The sequence below is a fragment of the Echinops telfairi genome, unplaced genomic scaffold (assembly GCF_000313985.2).
Source record: "Echinops telfairi isolate 266 unplaced genomic scaffold, ASM31398v2 ScPeMD7_3;HRSCAF=10, whole genome shotgun sequence".
In the NCBI taxonomy this organism is placed as follows: domain Eukaryota; kingdom Metazoa; phylum Chordata; class Mammalia; order Afrosoricida; family Tenrecidae; genus Echinops; species Echinops telfairi.
Window position 1 is genome coordinate 42,296,944 of NW_022103899.1, and position 23,648 is coordinate 42,320,591.

Below are 23,648 nucleotides of genomic sequence, written 5' to 3' on the forward strand. Positions count from 1 at the left end.
TGCACCCATTTGTCTTCAGTGATCCGTTCGACACCCCGTGATCACACAGGTTGATATGTTGTTCCATGTGGGCTTTGTTGCTTCTGAGAGGAAGTTCTTATGGATAAAGAAATCACTGATTTTATCTGTTGATTAATTACCCTGAGGGGAAAAAGAAACATAGAGATACTTATTGTGTGTATTCTATTATTAAATGAACCAGGACTGCCATAATAGGCAAGAGCCAGCAAAATCATGTAGCTGTAGAATAAACGTTCTGGGTTTTTCTGTGTGAACCAGAGAGTATAAAGTTTTTTTCCATCAATTTGAATCACTAGTTTTACCGGTTATCCCTTTATTTTTCTTGGGGAAATCAGATTCTACAGGAAAAAGTTAAAAAGACATGGACAGTTGTGGATGCAAGGACCCTCAAGCGAGAAGATATTAAAAAGGAAACAGTTTATTGCTTAAATGATGATGATGAAACTGAAGTTTCAAAAGAAGACACTATTCAAGGTATTCCAGTAAGACTTGTCACTGTGGCCTCCTTAAAAGGGATTTTCTTCCAAGTGATATGAGGCCGCCTATGAGTTGTACTATTATTGGCGTGGATAGAAGGCTTCAACAAGTTCGTGGAAATATTTAATTAGTTTCTAATGAACTTTTTGGAAGTCCTTTGTATTCTCTGTTTCTCTGAGTTACCGAGATACAGATTGGGGGTGGGGGTGGGGAAGGGAGCTAATGGATGGAACCCCGGATCCTGTAGCTCCTTTGCCAAGTCTTAGGTAGGATGGTGTCCAGGAGGACACTTGGTATTCCAACTCGCAGAGTTTTAAACGTCCCTGGTGACCGGACTTCATACTAGGCTTTATTTTAAAGTTTAAAATTCATTAGCTAGGTGTATTAATGTGGTTGAAGCAAGTTTCTTGCTTACTTGTATTTATTCTTGAATTCCATGCTGATTCTTCTTTTAAACAACAGTTTAAGATGTCTTGCCCAGCATGCTTGCTTACATTAACTTAGGGGCATAGGAGAAGTGTGTTTGTTTAAGGGCTTTCACTAGCATCGTTTAAACGATACTTATCTCCGTTTGGCATTGTGGTTCTACATGGCATCTCCGTCCAAAGGACTTAGAAACCAGCCCAGTATCTGAATAGTCAAGAGCTAAAGTGTAGCAGAGGCTGAGTGATGGCTAAGATAGAAGTCAGGGACTTTAGACTGCCAGAGCATGTACTACCTGGCATACCGTAGCTCTGATTTGCCAACTCTGAAACAATTCCTTTGATAACTCTTATTTCCATTTTGCAGATAAGGGAACTGAGGTTGTCCTAAGGCATCCTGCTAGCCACTGGCAGAATTGGAACTCTAACCCAGAGCTGTCTGACCCCAGAGGCTGTGCTCCTAGCCTTGATTGAGTTGGAACCTAGTTTTGAAGGGCTTTGACTGATAGGCTAGATTTTATATTCAATTTTGCAAGTGACGAGCTGTTTGTAGTTTTGAGAAGCAGTGTCATCGTTAGTCGTGTGTTTTAGGAAAATGAATCTGAGGGCTGGGTGTGGGTTGAAATGGAAGGAGAAGGAACCAGCGCAGAGAGTGCCACTGCCTTGTTGCAAGCAGAGGGCGCAGCTCTGGTTATTGTGGGCCAAAAGAAACTCCTAGCGGGTGATGGGGAGACGGGTTGATTGGTTTCAAAGACGATAAAAGTGCAGTTTTTCTGCTGTACCGATGTGCAAGTACCTATATGATTCCCTCACCTAGTCTCTACCCACTGAGGTTGAGAAATTTCTTATTAGCAGTAATAATATATACATGTGGGCAAAGGAAAATTGTTAAAAGTTGTAGTCTATTCTATATATGTTTTGCCATTTACAGAGGCTACAGTTACTTCTCTGACCTTGCAGTAGATAAGCCAGAAAACACAAGCTAGTCTTAATTAGAATTTTTAAGTTACTGTTCAGTTGTTCAGGTAAAATGACTGACAGCAGAGAAAAGGAAAAACGTTTAGTCCAGATACCTCTCTCAATCAAGTGCCATACGTTTGTTCATTTTCTCTTGTATTTTAATTTTGTTTTCATTGCTAGATTTTTTAAATAAACATGCAGTATAAATAGAAATTTGTTTCTTCTTAATTAAATGCAAGGCAACAACAGACTGACAGAACAAGTCACCCACTCACAGAATCTGCCCCACATACAAGTCTCGTCGGCCGCAGAGTAAAGAGGCGGGTGCTCTCCGGTGCCAGGCACACAATGCCGATCCAGACCTAGGGGGACAGGGGCGAAGACTCGTTGCTTTGCTTTGTAGTCAAGTGCCTATGTCCTAAAGATTGCAAAAGTAGAAAGAGTATAATGAATCCTTACAAATAGATTTACATGTAAAATAATAAGCAACTTATCATTAGAGTGCTTCATTAAATAGAACTTTCTACCATTAAATAGAAGAGTTTGGGCTTTTCCCATTAGGCATTTGTATAGCCCCAGAGTGTGTTTTTGAGAACATTTTGTTCTGAAAATTTCCCCAGGGCATTTTCAGGTTTCTGAACAAATGTGTTCTTATTATTATGTTTACAAATCCTTCTTGTACTTCAGTCAGCCAGGGTGTATCTTGGGAGGATAGCAAGTACATTGCATTTGCCTCCTTGCTTACTCTCATAGACCACATAATCATTAAGGTAACTAGATTTCAGAAGGTGCTACTTGAAAAGTGTGATTGGATTTTAATTGTCTTTTAAAATATATGAGGGGACTTCAGACCGTTGGTGGGCACATTCCAGTATCTTTTCATTCCATCTTTCCATGACCTTTTTGAAGGCCCCGCATATGTGGTATTTGTGTACTTGCTTCTCCAGCTCCCTGACCGAGGACAAGGGGCCGGACCTGGTTTGCAGAGAGTAGTGTGTGGAGACTGGCTGCGGGCCGGGCATGTCTTGTGCTTGTCTGTGTACAGCGGGTTTCAGCTTGAAGAAAACGAGGCCCCAGATGCTTCACAGCTGCTCTTTCCCTGCTCCCTAGGGTTCCGCTACGGGAGTGACATAGTTCCGTTCTCTAAAGTGGATGAGGAACAAATGAAATATAAATCGGAAGGAAAATGCTTCTCTGTTTTGGGATTTTGCAGATCTTCTCAGGTACAGCACTCATTCACTCTACACTTAAAAACTAAGTAAATGAGCACTTTTGATTGGTCCTCTGTTTATGATATGTATGTATCTCAAGTTTAGTTCCTCCTACACACAGTCTGGAGGTACTGTCAACTGTCATCATCTTTGGTTCTTTGAGGAAAGTAACCAAGGGATTATGTAAGGGACTTCCATGCATTCAACTCCAAGTGACTTCCTAGCTTTGCCGGACGTCATAGCTCATCATAGTTCTAAAGGGTTCAGTTCTAAACTGTTGTGCTTAAATGGTGTTTGGGGGAATAAAGGTCAGGTAAGTTTTGAATTACCAAAGAACTCCCAACATACGAGTTCTGGGATGTGAAAACTGGTCTACCGGTCATTTATTTTTCACCCCAGTGCAGAGATGTACATGAGACACAGCGGGAAGTGCAGAAAGCCACTCAGTGCTTTATACTACTCCAAAGTAAGCCCATGCTCTTGGCTCCGTTCTGACTCCCAGTGGCCTCATGTATTACAGCCTAGAACTGCTCCATTGGGCTCTCTCTCTCTTTTTAAAAATTATTATTAAATACTTTTACTGGGGGCTCTTACATCTCTTATCACAACCCATGCATTCATCCAGTGTGTCAGCACATTTGCACATATGCCGCCATCATCATTTTCAAAGCATTCTCTTCCCACTTGACCCCTGATATCAGCTCCCCATTTTCCCCCTCCCATTCCCACCCACCTTCCCTCACAAACCCTTGATAAGTTATAGATTATTGTTTTCATATCTTACATCATCCTCCGTCGCCCCTCACCCACTTTTCCGTTTGTCCCCCTGAGTGGGGGTTGTAGGTTGATCCTTGTGATCGATTCCCCCTTTCTCCCCCCACCCTCCCCTAAATCCTCCTGGTATCTCTACTCTCCTTGTTGGTCCTGGGGGATTTATCTATCCTGGATTCCCTGTGTTGTGAGCTCTTGTCTGTAGCAGTGTGCATGTTCTGGTCTAATCTGATTTGTAAGGTAGAACTGGGGTCATGATAGTGGGGCAGAGAGTGGTGGAAGTACTAAAGAACTAGAGGAATGTTGTGTGTTTCATTGATGCTATGCTGCACCCTGACTGGTTCATTTCTTCCCTGTGACCCCTCTGCAGGGGGATGTCCAATTGTCTACTGATGGGCATTGGGTCTCCACTCCATGCCCGCCTCCCTGTTCAACCTGGGTATGATTTTGTTCTGGGTCTTAGATACCTGGTACCTGACCCCATTAATACCTTGTGATCACACAGGCTGGTGTGGTTCTTCCATGTGGGCTTTGTTGCTTCTCAGCTAGATGGTCACTTGTTTATCTTCAAGCCTTTAAGACCCCAGACGCTATATCTTTCGATAGCTGGGCACCGTCAGCTTTCTTCACCACATTTGCTTATGCACCCATTGTGTCTTCAGCGATCATGTCGGGTGGGTAAGCATTACAGAATGCTGGATTGTTAGAAAAATGTGTTCTTGTGTTGAGGGAGTACTTGAGTCGAGGCGCAATATCCGTCTGCAACCTTAATTCTTAACATATAGATATGAATACATAGTTCTATAGTTCTATACCCCTCTCATATATATATTTACATATGTACTTGCCTGTAGTTAGACCTGTATAAATGTCCTTTGCCTCCTGGTTCTTTCCTCTATTTCCTTTCACTTTCCTCTTGTCCCACCATCATGTTAGGCTTCATTTGGGTTTAGTAATTCCAGGCTGCTACATTGCCCTTGATTGAGTCCCACTAGGCATTGTACGGCCTTCCTTCCATTGATTTTAGTTCACTTGTTGTTCCCTTGTCCCTGGGTTGGTCCCCCCCCCCCCTCCACCCTTCCTTTCTCCCACCTCCCCTTTTCCTGTATCCACCCAAAACCATTGGTCCTGTTCTTTTCATCTCCGAATTATTTATCCCGCCTATCTTACATAGATAGACATGCAGATACATTAATAAGTGCAAAAACCAGGCAAAGCCAAATAAACAACAAAGGAAGTCAAGGTGAGCAAAACCTTAGCAACAACAAAAAGAAAGCCATTGACAAAAATGGAAAGGCCTATAAATAGTTCAAGGTCTGTTTGTTGGCCTTTATGAGTCTTTTCCAGTTGAGTCTAATGGGGTGCCACACTCTGTCTCCAAAGCCTATTTTTGGGATTCCCCGGGGATTTCATCACTTTGCTCCCCTTGCTGCTATGTTGCATGCCCTTCGTGTTTCACCCCAGTGTGATGGGATCAGATTGTGCACAATTCCCGCACTGTGTCTCCAGTGCTGTCCCCTGCAGCGCTATGGTTTAGTTAGGATGTCATGTGTCGTGGTCGGGCCGGCCCTATGGTCCTCTCTGCGTTGTCTGCTCTGAGCAGGAATATCGTCCACAGGACTTGGTGGGCCAGGGTATCCTCCCCGCCTCCTCCATCCCTTTTTGTTTCTCCCGTGCCCTCTAATCAGAAGTGCTCCCCTCTCCCCAAGCTGTAGCCCCAGTGCTGCCCTCTGAGGTGCATTCTTCTGAGGGGTGAGAGGTGTTCACATAGTTGAGATGGGGCCTGCCCCACAGACCTCTCTATTGGTTTCCTGGTACATGCCGGTATGTTGTGTTCATGTCTTGGCACATCTGGTTGAAGCCTGTGGTCTCTCTCTCCCTCTCCTGTGAAGATATAAACAATACCCTCCCCTTGGGTGGGTTAGTGCCCTGTTCCCCCCTACCCGTCTTTTTTTTCCCCCCCTTCATTCCTTCCCCCTCTTATTAGTTGGCTGCCGTATGTATCCCTGGACTGGGTTTGGCCCCTGCCGTAGTTGCTGGACCTCACCCCAGAGATGTAGTACCTTTTCCCCTAAGCCCTGTTTGCTGTTTTTTTTTTTTTAAGCTTTCCTCAGCGGACTCATGTTGTACTTGTCCTTTTGTGCTTGGCTTACTTTGCTTAGCATAATTTCCTCTAGTTCTTCCCATGCGGCGATGTGCTTCATGTGTTCATCACTGCTTTTTAGCAATACGTAATACTCCGTTGTATGTATATGTACAACAGTTTTTTGATCCATTCGTCTGTTGATGGAAATTTGGGTTGTTTCCAACTCCTTGCAATTGTGAACTGTGCCGTACGAACATTGGAGCACAGATGTCTGTGGTTTGTTTCTTGCCTCTTCTGGGCATATGCCCAGTAGGGGGATTGCTGGGTCATATGTTAGTTTGATTTCCATCTGTTTTAGATATCGCCAAATCAATTTCCATAGTGGCTTTACATACCTACAGGTCCGCCAGCTGTGGACCAGAGTTCCTATCTCACCACAGTCCCTCCAACACTTTTTAATTTCTGATTTTTTGAATTGGGCTATCTTTGAGGGTGTTAGGTGGTATCTCGTAGTTGTTTTAATTTGCATTTCTCTTATGGCTAATTATCGGGAACATTTTCTCATATGTTTATTTGCCATTTGGATTTCTGCCCCTGTGAAACTTCTGTTCCGGTCCTTTCCCTACCTCCTCAGTGGGCAGTTAGTGTTTTTCTTATTGCAAGCTTGCAAAGTATTATAGATTTTAGTAAAAAGGCCTTTGTCTGATGTGTCATTGCTAAAGATGTTTTCCCAGTTGGTGGGCTCTCTTATTACTCTCTTGGTGAATTCTTTCAATGTACACAGGTGTTTTATCTTCAGTATATCTCACTTGTCTATTTGTGACCGTGGTGGGAAAGAGAGAAGAGGGAAAAAGAAAAGGCGAAAGAAGAAAAGAAAGAAAAAAAATAGATAAAGAGGTAGCTGAGCCCTGTGCTGTGCCGGGTTGTGTATAGCACTGCCACGTGTCGTGTGCATCACTGCCAGAAGAGGCAGGCTGGAGCGCTCCCTGCTGGGTGGACGGAGAGTTGCCCTTTGAAGAGGGTAGGGGCATGTGGAAGGAAAGAGGGAGAGAAACAGAAAAGAAGAAAGAAAAAAAAAAGAGAGAGAAGAAAGAAAGAAAAAAAGAGAAAGAAGCGGGGGGAAACACAATTGTGCTCGCTAAGATTGACTGTGGTGGAAAAAGAAGAAAAAAAGAGTAAAGAGATAGCTGATCCCTGATCGCCTGAACGTGAGGCCGGAGGGGTTTAAACCCTCCCCAAGGTGACAGGTTGGTGTGCCCTTTTGGTGTAGGGTCCCACTGGTGCTGGCCGCAATTGCCCTAGTTGTCAAGATCACTGTAGAGGCCAATCGGAGGTTTCCTCAGCAGCGAGGAGCGCTGTAGAGGGCTGCCCCAGCTGCCTTGTGTGCTGTGCAGCGCTCCCGCAGAGGGCAGGCTGGAGTTCCCCCTGCTGTTTGGGTGGAGTTGCCATTGGGCTCTCGTGGCTACCACCTGTACAATAGCAGATTGCCAGGTATTTCCTACATTGTGCCTGTGGGTGTGTTTGAACACCAACCTTTAGAACCATCTGCTTGTGCCACCCAGGGACACCCTATGCTACTCTGAAGTGGTTATTACAAGATTCTTAGAGATCTTAGATTAAAGACGTTTGTGGTGTGTAACCAAAGAGATAGATCCTAACAAATATGAACTATATAATTATGTGTATTTTATCCGAACCAAGACCATAGGAACTGAAAGGATTCATTTGTTACTCAAGTAGTAAGTAAGAATTAGGAAAATAAGACTCGACTTTTGAGCAGTGCTGAGGTTAAGAGTTCCCACCTTCTCCACATTTGAAAATCTGTATAATTTATAATTCACCTTTGAACTGTACAGGTGTGAACTGTGCAGACCCACTTGGAATTTCCCCCCTCTTTAAGGACGTTGTGAGTCGGAATGGAAACGATGACTGAGTCTTTTTTATTATGGTGGATTCAGTCTTGTGACACTGCTTGAAGCTGCATGTATTGATAATCATGGCCATGCCAGCTGCTCATGTGGAGATGATGAGCATCGCGGCGTTTTAAACAGAGACAGCCCTTGAGCTCCTGCAATTACCAAGCCAACTTCCTGCCATCCAATCAGTTCTATCTCATAGCAACCCCATAGGGCAGAGTAGAACTGCCCCTGTGCGTTTCTGAGGTTGTAAATCTTACAGGAACAGAAAGTCTCATCTTTCTTCTGGGGAGCTGCTGCTGGTTTCAAACCGCTCAACTTGTGGTTAGCAACCCAGTGCACAATCCACTATGCCTCCTACAATAGTAGCAGGAAAAACTCTCTGTAACCAGGGCCCCTGTGTTTCAAATCTGTGGTGTTCAAGGGTCAACAGTATGTACACCATACACTGGCCTTAAACTTCCTCATGCTGCTTCCACTCACAGGCCTATGTATCTCATTGGTGCTGCAGTGAGGGTGGGGGACTGTTTCCATGGGCTGCTCAAACTTAGATTGACATCGTCAGGGCATAAATTTAGCAGTATGTACTTGCTAAGGTAGAAGCTTTTAATGGTAAAGATAAATGCTTTTTGGAATTTGAGATTATGTATGTATAATGTTCTAGCAAGTTACTCTAAATATGCTCCCCTTAAAAAAAATTTTCATTTGTGGAGGTGTGTCAACTTAAAACTTGGATTGTTAACAACAATGCATGTAAGTCTTTTCTGTAAAAAAGCACCCTTGTTCAGACCTGTGTATAGAAACCGGAACTTCAAATCAATTCATTTTGCTTGATTTCCTGGTGACAACTTGCATTTCCATTCTAGATATACGGAATCAGAATCTACATTTCAATAGGGTTCCCAGGTATCCTGGGATATGTCCCCCCCCCCCCACACACACACATACCATTTACTTATTTGTTAAAAAGAACCTTTTTATTGTGAATTGGGTTAAGTTTTACAGAGCAGATCATGTTTCCATTCGATAATTCATGCTCATTTTGTTTTACCTTTTTAACCCGTACTTACAATTTAACATTACTTACCTCATTACCTCCCTGTGTTTCCTGGGTTTTTTTCCCTCTTTCTTTTCTAAGCCTTCTGATTGTCTTGGGGTAAATGCTGCCCTTTTGCTTTCAAATAGCTGATTATTCTAAAGCAGTGGTTCTCACCCTTCTTAATGCCATGACCCTTTCATACAGTTCCTCATGTTGTGGTGACCCCCCCAACCATAAATTATTTTCATTGTTACTTCATCACTGTCATTTTGCTACTGTTATGAATCGGGCAACCCCTGTGAAATGGTCGTGCGACCCCCAAAGGGGTCGTGACCCACAGGTTGAGAACCACTGCTCTAAGGTGTGCATTCCTCACTGGTGTTACTGGACCCCTTAGAGAGCTCTTTGTTGTTTGGCTGACAGCTGAGCCTTGGGGGTGAGTTCAGACCTGAAGGGTGACTTCTGAAGGCCGTCGTCTTAGGAGTTCGCCCAGTCTCCATACAACCAGTGAAACGGGCCTTCTTGTGTGATTTTGAGTTTTGTTCCACGTCTTGTCCCACTCTGTCCAGGATCTTCTAATGTGATGCCGTTAGAGCCCTTGGTTGTGGTCGCTGGCACTCCGTCACTTTTCTGGTCTCAGAGATAAGCTTGTGGAGATGGATCTTTGGATGGTGTATTTGTCCGTTGGACTAATGGTTTCCATGTGTCTTTGATGTTCATCACTCTTCTTTCCAATAGTCATAACTGAAATGACCGCTCACGAGCTTTTAGGACCCTTAATAACTACTCACCAAAGTAGGCTACAGAATGTTGTCTTTGTGGACTGTGCTATGCCACTTGACCTTGGTGTCCCCTAAGACAATGTTCCTGATTCCCCAATGCATCAAGCTGGCATGCCTAGAGAAATAAAAGCAGTGATACTCATATATGTACAATAAATAATTTATTTCAAGAAATAATTTTATGTAAGGCATCCCAGTCCAACCTAACTCAAATTCATGGACCCTGTGCTGGCCAGGACCAACTTTTTTCACTTTTTTTAATTTCAAGAGGCCTTTCCACTTAACTCTCTCCGAGGTGTCAGTGTTGTGAGTATTCAGTTATAGAAGGGAATAATAATTTAGCCAGAACTCTCCTCACATGTCTGACTATTCTTTGAGAAGTTATTTGGGAGCCTTAGGAATGGTATCACTAACTGTTCATTAACAAAATCTATTATTAATTCTAATAGGACAAGTAAATCTGTAGATTCCCAAACTTATTTGACATAGTAACCCCTTTTCAGAAAAAAACAAAAATTACTTGGTGCCTCCCACGGCAATTGAAACTTTTGTATTATAGCCTGGATACATCCAGGATAAAGTGTAGGTATCTGCTTTTCCAGCCCCCTGGATCATTCCAGTGCTCCTCAGTATTGCCCGCTTTGGGAATGTGTTGTTCTGGGTAGACTAGAGAAACAAATCCATTGACACACCTATGTGTATAGAAAGAGATTTATACACAAGAGGAATTGAACATTGAAAAAACATCCCAGCCCAGTCCAGATCAGGTCCATAAGTCCGATATTAGCCCACATGTCCAATACGAATCTATAAAGTCCTCTTCAGACTCACGAAACACATGCAATGAAGCCAAATGCAGGACGATCACAAGCCGGTGGATAGAAAGTCCTTGGGTCCAGTGGTGTTGTAAGCATCTCAGTGCCGCAGGGGTCTCTCTGTGGCTTCTCTGGCTTCCGAGGTCTGGTTGTGTCCATGTGGCAGGTCTTCTGCAATGTCTCCCAGGGAGTAGCAGAGAGAGAGAGATGTCTTCCACCTCCAAGGAGGAAGTACCAGATTTTCCAGAATTCTCAGGAGAAGGCCATGCCCAATGAGACACCAAAGTCTCATTGGCTGTCTCCAGATTGACAGTCTAGACTCCACCCCTATACTCTTAATCCTTAAATTGACACCAGATTAGGTGACTACCACAGGGAAACACTGAACTGTATGAATATAATACACGGGAAGTATAGGATTATTCCCATATTTCTTGGAATAATGGGTTTCAAATGGGAAAGTAAAGTTGGAATGAGGGTTGTATGAATTTTAGGCCCACATCCATACCTTTGAGATTCTGTCGTCTTGAGCTGTTCTTACTGGTTAACGTTGTTATAACGTCTTGCTTTAGAGGTGGGAGAACAGAAAACAGAACTGTAAACTGTAAACACTGCCCTACAGCACCTAACATGTTCTTATAAATGCACTCCAGTTCAGGGTTAGGTAGAGCAGAGAGGATCGAGCTTGGTAAGTAAATGCAGATAGTTGTGATTTTAAGAGCCCTTCAGTATTTTCTAATCAGGTATTGGTCGGGCTACTTTGCCTCTTCGGAGACTCTCCTCGATAAATGAATTGAACTTGAAGGGAGGGAAGTACAGGCAGTTTGTTTCGTTTTTTAAGCCAGTTTCCCTCCTCCCAGCCCGGGCCCTCTCTGATGGACTCTTCACTTCGCACTCGGAATCCTCAGCTGCTAACCGGAGTGTCGGACTCTGTGCTGCTGAGCAGTGTCTCCTTGGCGCTCTTCAGATGAAGTCCACCCACAAGGACCTTCCTGACCCCGTCCTCGCTCCTCTTCTCTGGGCTCTCCCTGCTCCCTGTGTTTCTGTTGCTCTGTGTGCTTTCTCACACCCTCTCTCCCAGGGGAGCTTGTGCCCCACGTTCCTCCCTGCTCTCCTTTTCCCATCTTGTGTTAATTGAGCTGTCACTGCTTGATGGCCTTCTCTGATCTCTCATGACCATATGTGCTCCCTTGGCACCCGGTAACTCTGGACTCAAATAATTAAAAATCATTAATTTCTTCTTTACCTAAACACTGCACGGACAGGACTACGTCCTATCCATCGTTGGCACAACAATGCTCAAAGCAGTGATTTTTCACATTACCGGATGTGAAAGACTTTTTGTGTTGAATTGAACCTCAAGTGGAATATTTTTTTAGTGCCTTTGAATGTCATTTTCAGTAAGAACATTTGAGTAGGATTTTGTCGTGACTTGTGACCATATAGTTACATGTGTCTTTATTTTGAGTTAAAACCATTTTTTCCCGTCACATATTCTTATAGGTCCAGATAAAATTCTTTATGGGACATCAAGTTTTAAAGGTCTTTGCTGCAAAAGATGATGAGGTAAGTTCACAGGGATGGCTTTTTGTGGTAGAGACACAGAATTGAGTGTCATTTTCTGAACGTGAATTGTTTGGAACTTTATGACCTAGAATGATGTTAATTCTTGCAGTAACAGTGAGAAAATTTTACCTTTGAAAATGGAGAAATGAGTTTGTCGTAGCTTAAATCCAAGGCATGAGAATCTAGTTCTTCAGTGAGAGGCCCGATGAGTATTAAAAACAGATGTGTGGAACTGCATCTAGGTGTGGGGGTTCATGGTGAAATGACTGTCAGAGAGGGTTTGAGGCCAGGTTGGCGGTTCCGTCATTCACCATGAGCAGGTGTCAGGAGTACATTTCCAGGAGATGGGCGCCAGTGCCTGCTGGGGCTGGTTCCATCACTGGGAGATTCGCCCTGTCCCCTCCTCTTCCCACCCGTCCTCCTCTCCCCAGATCCCTTACCCTCTGCTCCCATCTGCCCTCCCTGCGGCTCTCTCTGCTCACCCTTCAAATCAGAACTGAGCGTTGGAGAGTTTTATTTCCTTAGAGATACTGATCTTAAATGGATGATCACAAGCTAATATCTACTTAAAGTACTTGAGCAGTTTCCTAAGCCCCAGAGATATGTGCATTTGAAATTAGTAAACAATAAAGGTTTGTTTGAAGTAGGGGTGGGGGTGGACCTCAGGCAGTTACGTGGCCTGTCCCGTTTCCTTAGCCCTCTTTTTTGCCCCACTTCTGAAGCGTGGCTGCTGCTTGCTGATCTAGTCGGTGGCATGGCATCATTCTATCAGAGCTGTTGAAATGAGGAGGAGAGCAGCGTGCTCAGCTGAGTAGACATACGTGAATCCTCACATTTGAGATGCCCATTTCCTGGACTTCTCCTGAAACAAATGCTGTTGGGAATCTCTAAGTTCTGGTATATATTGTCAATCCACACATAAACTATCATTTCAACTTGGCCTGAAATGTTAACACCCACTTACTGACCTTCTCCACAAAGAGCATCCGTAGCCCTCCACGAGGCTGGCTGGGCGTGGAGAAGCACGAGGCCCCACAGAGCTGGGCTAAGGCCCGCGTGCTGGAGTACAGCGGTTTACACTGTGGCTGGAAACCACACTGGGATCGAGGAACGGAATGTGGGCCTCCTGAGAAATTTGGCAACAATAAGAGCTTGCCGAACATACAACGACCAAACATTAGATAAGCAGACATTTAATGAATCTGAGGCATTTCAGGCAGCATTTTCCGTGTCACAAATTTCTTGGATGAAAAGGGGTCGTGAGTGGCAAAAGTTTCCGAAGCCTTATGCTTGATAACTTATTAGACTTTCTGCTGGGCATAACCTGTGGCAGGCGTCCAGTAATTCCAACCCAGCCCCAAACACAACCAGCTCTGTGGTCACTCGAGGGAAAACGAAAGCTAACTAGTATTTTATCTACTAACAGCAAAAGGCTGCTCTCTCTTATAGTGAGTTCTTCAGCCATAGTCAAAGAATTTTATTATCTAATTGGGCTGCTCACCGTAAGGTTGGTGGTTCAAACCAACTAGATGCTCCATGGGAGAGGTGAGGCTGCCTGCTTCCATAAAGCTGTACAGTCTCGGCAACCCCACATGGATCTGCTACGAGTCGCAATCAACTGGCATATGAGGACTCCCAGGGGCGAATGGAGGAGAAAATTGAATGGAAACCCCTTGTGTAGGCAAAGAAGGGAGTAGGAATGATGGCAGATATCGTAATGCTCTTCATGCATCTAGAGGATCATCCTGTGGAATAGAAATTAAACTGTGCTTCATACCCAGAGGGGTGGATTGAACTAACAAGATCAAGAGTTATTTGTCAACAAGGATTGCTGTCTCCGAGTGAATGGTTCCCACGTGAGGCTGTATCTTCATTTCCTAGGGCTGCTCTAACAAAATGCCACCAGGTGGATGGTGATGGCGATGCAAGTAGAGGAAAGTACTACGGGTAATTTTACTCGGTCGGGTTAGAGAGATACCTGCTGTATAACCAGGTAAGGTCTCTGCCAACCACTAATTGGCAGCTTGAATCTAGGTCTTACAAGATTTTGAATCACTGGCACGTGGAACCAGATGAAATAATCCCCAAGTGGAGCTTTAGAGGGAGAAGAGGCGAGAAGGGGCGCGAGCTGAATGTACAGATGCGTGGGGAGAAGGGCAGTGCCTGGCGAGGAGGAACCAGGGCAGCGCCGGGTCTGAATCCAAAGAAGGAAGAAGCGTGGGGACGAGCAGGTCCACTGGCAGGTCAGCTAGAATGGGAACCAAGCATTTGTCGATTGGGAAGTCAGGGTGACTTTCAGAGGATAATTTCAGAGTGAGGTGAAGGCTGTCTTCAGACTGGATGAATAATAATTGTGTCGGTGCCATGAGAAGAGCAAGATTGTTATCTCACAACCTTAGAGTTGAAGAGAAAGAAAACGGAAACGACAGGTAGTAATTTATGCAGAGGACAGAGCAAAGGCAGATTGTGCTTTGGATGCATGGAGACTGGGTCTATTTAGAGGGTGGCGGTATGGGTTCAGAGGGAATGGAAGATGGAGAAGAGAAAGAGTTCCCTTAATGCAGCAAAGGACCAAAAGCGCACATGTGATGAAAAGTACATGCGGTGTACAGTTTGACCTGGAGCTGAGTAAACGGTGTGGGCCCTATCTGACTTCTTCCTCCTTCAACGGGAGAAGTAGAATGCAGCTCCTTCCAGCCCGAGGCCTGCTGCTGCAAGACTGAGGCCTCCCTCTCATCCTGTCCCCACACCAACAACTTCTCGGTTGGCTTGATAATCCGTTGCTTAAGGTCGCGCAGAACTCACAGACCAGACCCATGGTCCTGGAGGTTTATCAGGGAAGTGAGCAAGCTTTACCTCAAGCCAGGATCAGATAACATTAAGGATGCCGTCATTAGCCCACAGCAGTGCCTCTTCCCAGCCAGCTTTTCCTTAGTCACATGGTCCCTGGGCCTCGGCCTCCGTGGGCCAGGAAGCCTGGCTGCTGCTCCTGGGATTCTCTCTGTTCCTGCGCTAATATACAAGGGGATGGCAAAAACTGACCACTTCCTGAGTTAGAGGCCTGTCCACCTGATTTGCCTGGTCCATCCAATCATTGTCTGGGAGTTAGAGAAATAAAAAGAAGAGCCGTAGTGCTAATTTGTTTTACTTTGCCACAGAAGCAAAGAGGACGGCAGTGGATGGTAATCTTGTAAGCATTCAGCGCTATTCTGAGTGTTCAGGTGTTGGATATGTGTCCCCACCTGCCTCTTTCTTCCTAGGCAGCTGCGGTGGCACTCTCCTCCCTGATCCATGCCCTGGACGAATTGGACATGGTGGCTATCGTGCGATATGCTTACGACAAAAGAGCTAATCCTCAAGTTGGCGTGGCGTTTCCACTTATCAAGGAAGCCTACGAGGTAAAACCCATAGGCCTTTTCTGTCCGTGTTGCTTTCTTTGTTCTCAGTAGTCCCTCTCCCATGTGAACGATCCACAGTGACCCTGAGGTGAGTCACCAGGTGGTTTGCTGGTAGCAGGGCCAGGTGTGCATTCATCTCTCTGAACAGTGGTTCTCCCCATTGACTTGGGGCTCAGGGAAGCATTTGGCGGCCCTGTGAAGATGCAGCTTCTGCTTTGGTAGGCCTACGATGTGGCCTGAGATTCTGCAAACTCCCAACTCACGCTCAGAGTGGAGCACACTTGACTAGCTTGGAGAGAGCGTAAACTCTGGAAGCGTGGGCTGCTGAACCGCAGGGCCAGTCGTTGGAACCCACCAGGCACTGCGGGAGAAAAGGCGTTCTACTCTAAAGGGAGACACGGTCCTGCTCGGTCTTACAGGGTCAGTGGGAGTCAGAAGCACCTCCATAGCAATGAGTTCATAGAGGGAGCTTTTTAGTGAATCACATCAGTAAAGATGGGCCGTGGCCTCCTTTCTGTGTGCCAGATCCAGCGATCACCTTCTCAGACCCAAATACAGATGGGAACTGTGAAGACAGATGAGTGGGAGGAAGTCCTTGTGAAGCGCACTTCATTTAGTGCACTTGTAGTTGAAAAAAGCCTCCATTTCTTGTCATTGTTGCGGCCAGAGAAGTTTCTGTGCTAGAACTGGAAAGAGAAGGCAGCTGTGTGAACTTCTAGAACTGCCTTCCAGCCACCGGGCTCTCCTCTTCGGTTATTGGCCAGGCTTTTTGCAGCTATTCTTGGTCCTTTCTTCTGAGCATTTATTTATGTTTAATGTTTTTCGTGGTGTTTACCTCAAAGCAGATGTCAGCACACTGAGCCTTTTGTGTTAGAGTTTCACTGTCTGGCTTGTGAAGTCGATTATGGGACCAGCTTTATATTTTCTCATTAATTCAGTGGTTTCTGCTTTTACCCCCTTTTTTCCCCATTAGTGTTTGGTGTATGTGCAGCTGCCTTTCATGGAAGACTTGCGGCAATACATGTTTCCATCCTTGAAAAATATTAAGAAATGCACTCCCACAGGTGAGTGTGTATCTATTTAGCTCACTACTTGGCTAGAAACACAGCCTGTTCTTGGGAAATCCCCTGTCTGCAGTCACTGGTGGGGCACTGATCTCCCAGGGAGGAGTTAGCCAGATTCCAGTCATCCACAGCAACGATGAGGTGACTCACCGTGCCTTTTGCCGGAAGCAGGGCTAGGTTTGCGCTCGCTCTCCACACACTAGTTTTCCCCGCCGACTTGGGCTGACGGAGCAGCTGGCAATTGGTGCAGTCTCTGCCTGTGAGCAGGGTCCCTTTGCGGGAATGAGTCGACTTCCAGGGCCAAAGCTGTAATGGCTCCCGCCCGCCCGACATGGACCGTGGCGGCCTTGCAGAGGCCTGGCTCTGCAGGGAACGGTTCTCCTTGTGGCATGCAGTAATGAATGGTCCAAGTATCAGCATTCCTTATGTTTGGCTTCAGAAAGTTCTGGAACCGAAACATAATGGGCTTTTCCCTCTACTTGTTGAAGCCCCACGCTTGTGCTTGGAGCTCGACCAGAAAGGCTCTCATTGAGCATCCGTCTTCAATGTCAGAGTGCTGTGCCGAATGGTTTTTGTAGACATAAGTTCTGTAGTCGTTAAAATACAGTCACAGGCAGATGGTTGAAATGTACCAAAGTCAATGAAAAATGAAGCGTACTTGCATTTCCAAGCTGAGATGTGATACAAATGGCATGTCGGATTAGGAAATTTCAAGGTGAGCCTACAAACCGGGTTCTCCATCCTGTTGGACCCCTGGGGAGCAGTGTGCTGTAGGGGAGCTAGCCGTCCTCACAAGGCTGAGTCTGCAGCATGGCCAGACGGGCAGCATGCACCCAAGTGCTGAGGAGAAGGCGCCTTCTTACCAGACACAGTCTGCGATGGTTTGTCCTGCAGCAGGGGAAGAAAGGAGGCTTCCTACTTTGGTCAAGAGCTGGTCCTGGAAACCCACAGGGGCCGTGAGTTCTACTCTCTCCTGTAGGGTCGCCAGAAGTCGGGATTGACTTGACGGCATTGAGTTTGGTGTGGTTTGGTTTGGTCCTGCAGAGGAATGTCAAGCCCTACTGCCAAGACCAGGTTTCTCTTCCTCAGGGGTGTGTGTTACACACACACACACACACACACACACACACACACCACCGCCACCCCTGCAGCAAAGAGCTAAGCAAAAGTCTTCGTTAAGGGGAACAGGTCTCCCTCCAAGGTGAGCAGGCCCCCAAAACATAGCTCAGGTGCCTGGAGAGCAAAGCGGGTCCCCTCACTGGTTGAGAAAGGGCCCTGTTGTCTAGGGGAACGTTCCTTGTTGCTAAAGGCACAGTTGGGATGGGGCGGGGGTTGGTGATCACAGTTCTGCAGATGGTCAAGCAGCTTTTGAATTAGCTTGCTCTGTCTGTCCTTGGGTCTCCTGCATCTTCTCTTTCAAATTGATCTCAGGCCACAGCGCCGTGTCACAATGCTCACGAGGTTTTCACCAGGGCCCTGGCCTCAAAGCCAACATCTTTACAGGGTTCGTTCTCTCAGGGGTCCCTTGTGTCTTTAAGAGGTAGAAGTCCTGATTCAGTCCCTGCCACAAGGCACTCGGGATCTAAAACATTGAAGCCCTTTTGTCCTTGACTGGTTTTCTATGAGCTACACATGTCTTATAGATGTTCTCCATTGGGAAGGAAAGAATACTTAAAGTTGGTCGGCATTTACCCAGAGGAGACGTGTGCATTTGCTGTTGCTGGTACTAGGTGCCCTGGAGGCAGTGGTGGCCCTTAACGACCCTGTGTGACTGTAGAACCCCATAGGGTTCACCGGCTTGTAACAGCTGTGACAAACCACAGCAGTGCTCCCACAGCCAGCACTAAACCCTGCAGTGCCCGTGTCTGGAGAGGCAAGAACTGTCTCTTGATCAGAAGCCTGTTGTAATGGCTGTTCAGAAAGGGTACTTGTAGGAGTGAAGAATTGAAAGCATAATAGACTTCTCTGGAACGGCGTGTGATGGGGAGTGACCCCAAAACAGCACTGAAGTTTAACGGCTGACTTGCTTTATGACTCCGAGGACTGACAGCCATGCCTGGAGCTGCCGGTAGAAACTTTTGTGGAAAGTTGCCTTTGGACCATGCCCTTCCTTGTCTGGGCAAGTCTCTGTGGAGCAGCCCTTGCACTCTGCTCAGCATCAGGAGAGGCCCGAGCAGAGGAAAGCCTGTTCTTCCCTTCAGGAACTTAGAGTCTGGTCGGAGTGGGCTCAAGACACATGCACATCCCGTCCTGTAGGCTGAGTATGGGCCGTGCCACGAGGCTTGGGGAGTGGCCAGCGGGAAGGAACCCGTTGCTGTGCTCCCGTGGAGCTCCTCCTGGGCTGGTGTACTCCAGGGCAGGTGTACCAAACCCGTGGAACGCTGATGGGGCTTATCAGAGGCCTTTTACACATGTTTTTCTCCTTCAGCTCATTACCAGTCTTTTGAATAGAGATTGTTTTTTGGCAAAGCCGGACGGTGTAGCCTGCCAATATCGCTGCGAATCTCTGTGAATGGAAGCATTTGTGTTGGTGGAGGATCGTAGAGAGAATCACTTTTGTTGTCTTCCTGCCCCTGCCCACTGTTGCTTCCAGAGGCCCAGCTGAGTGCGGTGGACGCTCTGATTGACTCCATGAGTCTGGTGAGGAAAGACGAGGAGGAGGAGGACACCGTGGAAGACTTGTTCCCAACCACCAAAATCCCCAATCCGCAGTTTCAGAGATTATTTCAGGTGAGAGGCCAAAGGTGGCCAGTGGCAAGGGAACTGCCCCGTGCTCACTAAGCCAGGCCCTCAGCCTCTGAGCGCCTCTCTGGAGGAACAGCACTCTCTTCTCCTACTTCAAGAAGATAAAGGGCTCTGAGCCATTGCAGTGGTCAGGTTGGGAGGCTTCCCACCCCTGCCCTCTTTCCTGCCCCCCCACTCAGGAAGGGTGGGTTTTCCTTACAGATGTCGGAGGGCTTAACAAGCAGCAGATAGTACACTCTTTCTTTTTTTCTCGGCTCTTCTTACCTGTTGTTATGTGGATGAGACCTTTCTATGTTGTTAGTCTTTTTAGCACCAAAGTAGTAGAGTTTTTCTAAAATTGATGGTACCATTACTGCTCTTAGGAAGTGTTCCCATGCCACAGCTGCCAGTTCTTCATTAGCAGTCATGTGGAAGTTGAAGAGGTTGTAAATACAAAATTGTTACAGGGTAACTACAATGCAAAAAAAAACCAAAACCCCAAAAAACATTAAGTATGTCTGAATCTTAGGACAAAGGAATTGGAAGATAGAGATTGAGGTAAGAGAAGCCGGGAACATTAAGAAGAAAGTTGATTTATGTTGAGGAGGGGGCAGGTGGGACTAAGGACTGTAGTGGAGGGGACAGTAGAGTCCAGGGTTAGTTGGTGACTGCAGGACGTGGTATTCTCTGAAGAGCTCACCAGCAGCTTCTTCAGATGAACGTCCCGAGGAGGCCGAGACCACTAGGCGTGCCAGAAGGCACGCGTGTCTTTGAGCACCTGTACCTCCTCCGAGTCCACATTAGGGCCTGCTGTTTACTCAGCAGGCTCGACTCGAAACGGCTAATGTTTCATGCTTGTAATGCCTTTCAGGAGTGTTTTTCTATAATTTCTGTTCTAAAATTAGAGGTAGAGGAGAACTAACATGTGAAAGCGTGACTCAGTTGTTACGTTAGGATGCTCGGCGCAGTCGAGTATAAACCACTGCTGTAAAAGTCTAGCAGTTTTGTCAAGCGAACTGAGGGAGCTGCAGGCCTGTTTGGGAGGAGAAGCAGACGGCTGGCACGGTGTGGAAAGCTTGTGAAAACAGGTGGCTACGGTGAAAAAACGATTCGGTGACTGGCAGATTTGTCCAGGATGGGCTCTATTTATCTCCAATAAATGTGTGTTGGGATCATTAACAGATACAAGCAATAAACACAGGCCTGTTATCTTGCAAAGCTGCAAGCACTAGCAACATTGATTTTCACAACTTACCAGCTTTGTTTTCTTTGTGGGAGAGTTTTTTAAATGAAGCACTGTAAATGCTAGGGTGGTTGTAAATTAACCTTTTATTTCCAATACCAAGTAGTCATTGAATACCAACAGGGTATCAATTGCTGGGGATACTGGAAGCACCCCACCTCCAAGGACCCTCTGGGAGACGTAGGGCGGCGTGGGGAGTACGCATGCTGCAGGAGTAAGAGCAGGGACTCCTGTGGAGAGCTGGGCCTAAGAAAGCCGTCCCTGTGGAACTAACGTTTTCTCAGCGTTTTGAAAGAAGACACGGGATGCATTATGTGGCAAAGGCATGCCAGGAAAGAGGAGCGGCTTGGGCAGGGGCATGAAAACACGCAGCCCCTGGTGTGTTAGGAATCCACAGATCACATGCGCTGTCAGAGAGAACGGTGCAGAGGCAGCAAGGAAAGTAAACAGCGGGTAGGTCATGAAGTGTCCTGTGTGCCACACTCAGTGGTCTGGGTCTTTGTTCTCCAGGCAGAGGGTTCCGTCAGTAGGCGTTGGACTTGATTTTGAAAACTGATCCTGGTGACTGCAAGCAGGTAGACTGAGTTGGTAGAGACAAGAGGCAAGGAGTCAGTTTGAAAGGTGGAGAGAATAGATTCTCAAAGCATTTACATGTAGACGCTGAGTACACAGGACTGGTGAGAAATACAGAGCCGGCAAGGGCTGCAGGACCCCAGATCGGTGACTGAGCAGTTTTTGTCACCAACTAGTTAGGCTCAGGAATGTGAAGTGAGCAGGTGGAAGTAGTGTTAAATTTGAGGTGTCTGTTGGATGTCTGAGGACAGACAGGCAGAAGGAAATGAAAATAGGCGTGTGGAGCCCAGGAGAAGAGTCTGGTCTACTTGGGGAGAATTGAGAGTGAGTTCTCCCTCAGGCAGAAGCAGTGGCAGGGAATGAGGTACGCTGTGAGACTGCTGAGTGAGACAGAACAGAAGTGGGAACACCAGGGTGAACAACTAGGGGTAGCCATCACAAGAAGAAGACATTGCATGCAAAACACCCTTACTGCCACCTCCACCCTCCTCCCAAACCACAAAGGTCAGAGAGGGGAGCCAGGGTCCTGGAAGGCACTGCAGAAGTCAGGTGGGCGACTCAACAAAGCTGGGGTGACAGAAGGGCCAGTGACGGGAGCAGCAGAGGGCCTCTGGGATGTGCAGTAAGTCTTAGGTGACGACGGGTTCAGGATCAGTAAGGTCACACGGTGGGCTGTTCAGAGTCCCACTCATCATTCCTCTCACTCAGGTGATCCCTGATCAGAACCCACTCTTCACAGGAATCCTGGTCCTGTGTAAGTATCGACAGCCTGTAGACATGTAGCCAGCATGTGGTTTTCTCCCCAGTCTTTTACAAGTCATAAAACTCACACCGAGCAGTAACAGTGGGTTAAGAGAGAAATAAGTAGATCAAAGACTGAACTCAGCTTGCTATCTACGAAAAAAATGCCACTGGTTTATAACTTCATTTTAAAAATAAATTGGGATTTGTTGCTTGAGTGAACCTAGTAAGTATCCCCTTTACGTCTCATGTGCTCGTTGAGAAGATAGGAGAGAAAGGTCGGCACTTCAGACAGCTCTGTGGGTGCTTTAGTGTGGGTCGTGGACGATGGCACTGGCTAAAAGGAAGGCGTAGAGTTTACTTATGATGAAACCAGCCATGCTTTGGAGTAGGAAGGTGGGGTGGGACAGTTGTCCACAGGTGGGTTTAGCTCCCACCGCCCAAAAGCTAACTATGTAGCACAGATAGAAGAACCTTCCAGAATATGTGAGCGCTACTGCGCTTTGTGGAGTGTTCATTTACAGCGTACATCCGTTGGTTTTCTAAACGGTTTCTAGTACTTCAGTGACCGGAGGGAGGGCGCCGGGAACTAGGGGCTGTGGGCACAAGCATGGTTGGGGTGGATTCACAGCCCCTGGGATCATTTTGGTTTCCCCTTTCACGTGATGGCCATCGGGCCCCGTGTGTTCTCCCTGCTCAAGGGAAAGTGGAGGATGTAGGACAGAGGACAGCAGGAGTCAGGCTGAAGAATCTTGCGGGAAAGGATTGTTGTGGAAAGTGGAGAAGCATGTGGGGTTTCCAGGGGAAAGGGGTGCCTAATTCCCACCTCAGGGCTCTCGGAATGTGTAGGTCATTGACTCTTGGATGAGATTTATTGTTTAGACCCAAGTCTCTTCTTTTTATAGTGGAGACGTCTAGCTTATTTGTCGTCTTCAAGGTAGGAAAACTACCCACAGGAAAGTGTAAGTCATCTACTTAGTGATATGAAACCGTATTTTGAAATTGAAAGACCTCCCTGGTTTCTTCCTTCCAAACTACAAATGTTTAAAAGAGTATTAAGAACCTTATTTTCTAACTTAAGTTTGGGATAGTTATTTAGCAAGGGAAGAAAAATATCAATGAACAGCTAGTTTCAGTTCTTTTTTTCTTAACGGCGTATTACCTTATTACCTATCTTCCTGAACTCCTTTAGAAAATTAACTTTTCTGGGAAAATACCAGTACTGCCAAGGCTTGGCCGAGTATACTGAAAGCAGCGCACGTGATTGAAGGGAAGCGGCTGTCTGTCTAGCATCCCTCTCGTGGGCAGTGGGAGCCCCTTCATCATTGTCCCACTCTTGGCTTTGCCCCCTGACAGCTTGGTCAATACCTGGAGTCCTGGGAAAGAGCTCTCCCTCCCTCCCTCCCAGTGATAGCTGCTGGGGGCATTCTCCAGGCACTCTCTCAGTGCTTGGCATTCAGACATAAGCAAGGCCAATCAGCTCTCAGCTTTCAAGGGGTAGGTTAAACAGTAAACGAAAAAACCTGGTTAGATAATTTACATCATGATAAGTGTTGTCAGGAATATGAAACCAGGGGAAGGGCTGTGCTGGGAGGCTGGGATGTCGATGGAGGCACTGCTTCACTGCAGACCACGTGTCCGGAAAAGCCCTTCCAAGCAGGGAATACTTGTGCAAAGATTGCAATGGTAAGAAGTGAATTTCAGACTTTGGCAGTGCCCTGCTAACAAAGGAGGTTCCAGACCCCTTCTTCCTGTCTTTTCCATGGGGTATGGAAAACTCCCACACTAAGATGGAGAGTCCCTGCTCAGAAGCGGTATGATGAAGTCGGGGCATCCTGT

The 23,648-nt window shown here is 46.5% G+C and overlaps 1 protein-coding gene across 1 annotated transcript in view; it reads left to right on the plus strand.

Moving 5' to 3' along the window:
- The window catches only part of XRCC5 (X-ray repair cross complementing 5), a 91,684-nt gene that overhangs the window by 19,603 nt on the left and 48,433 nt on the right, over nucleotides 1-23,648 (plus strand). Inside the window, exons 8-14 of the mRNA XM_045296868.1 lie at nucleotides 357-495; nucleotides 2,991-3,103; nucleotides 12,004-12,066; nucleotides 15,327-15,464; nucleotides 16,438-16,528; nucleotides 19,122-19,258; nucleotides 19,453-19,457. Of these exons, the coding sequence (XP_045152803.1) occupies nucleotides 357-495; nucleotides 2,991-3,103; nucleotides 12,004-12,066; nucleotides 15,327-15,464; nucleotides 16,438-16,528; nucleotides 19,122-19,258; nucleotides 19,453-19,457 (686 nt within the window). The remainder of the gene's footprint in view (nucleotides 1-356; nucleotides 496-2,990; nucleotides 3,104-12,003; nucleotides 12,067-15,326; nucleotides 15,465-16,437; nucleotides 16,529-19,121; nucleotides 19,259-19,452; nucleotides 19,458-23,648) is intronic.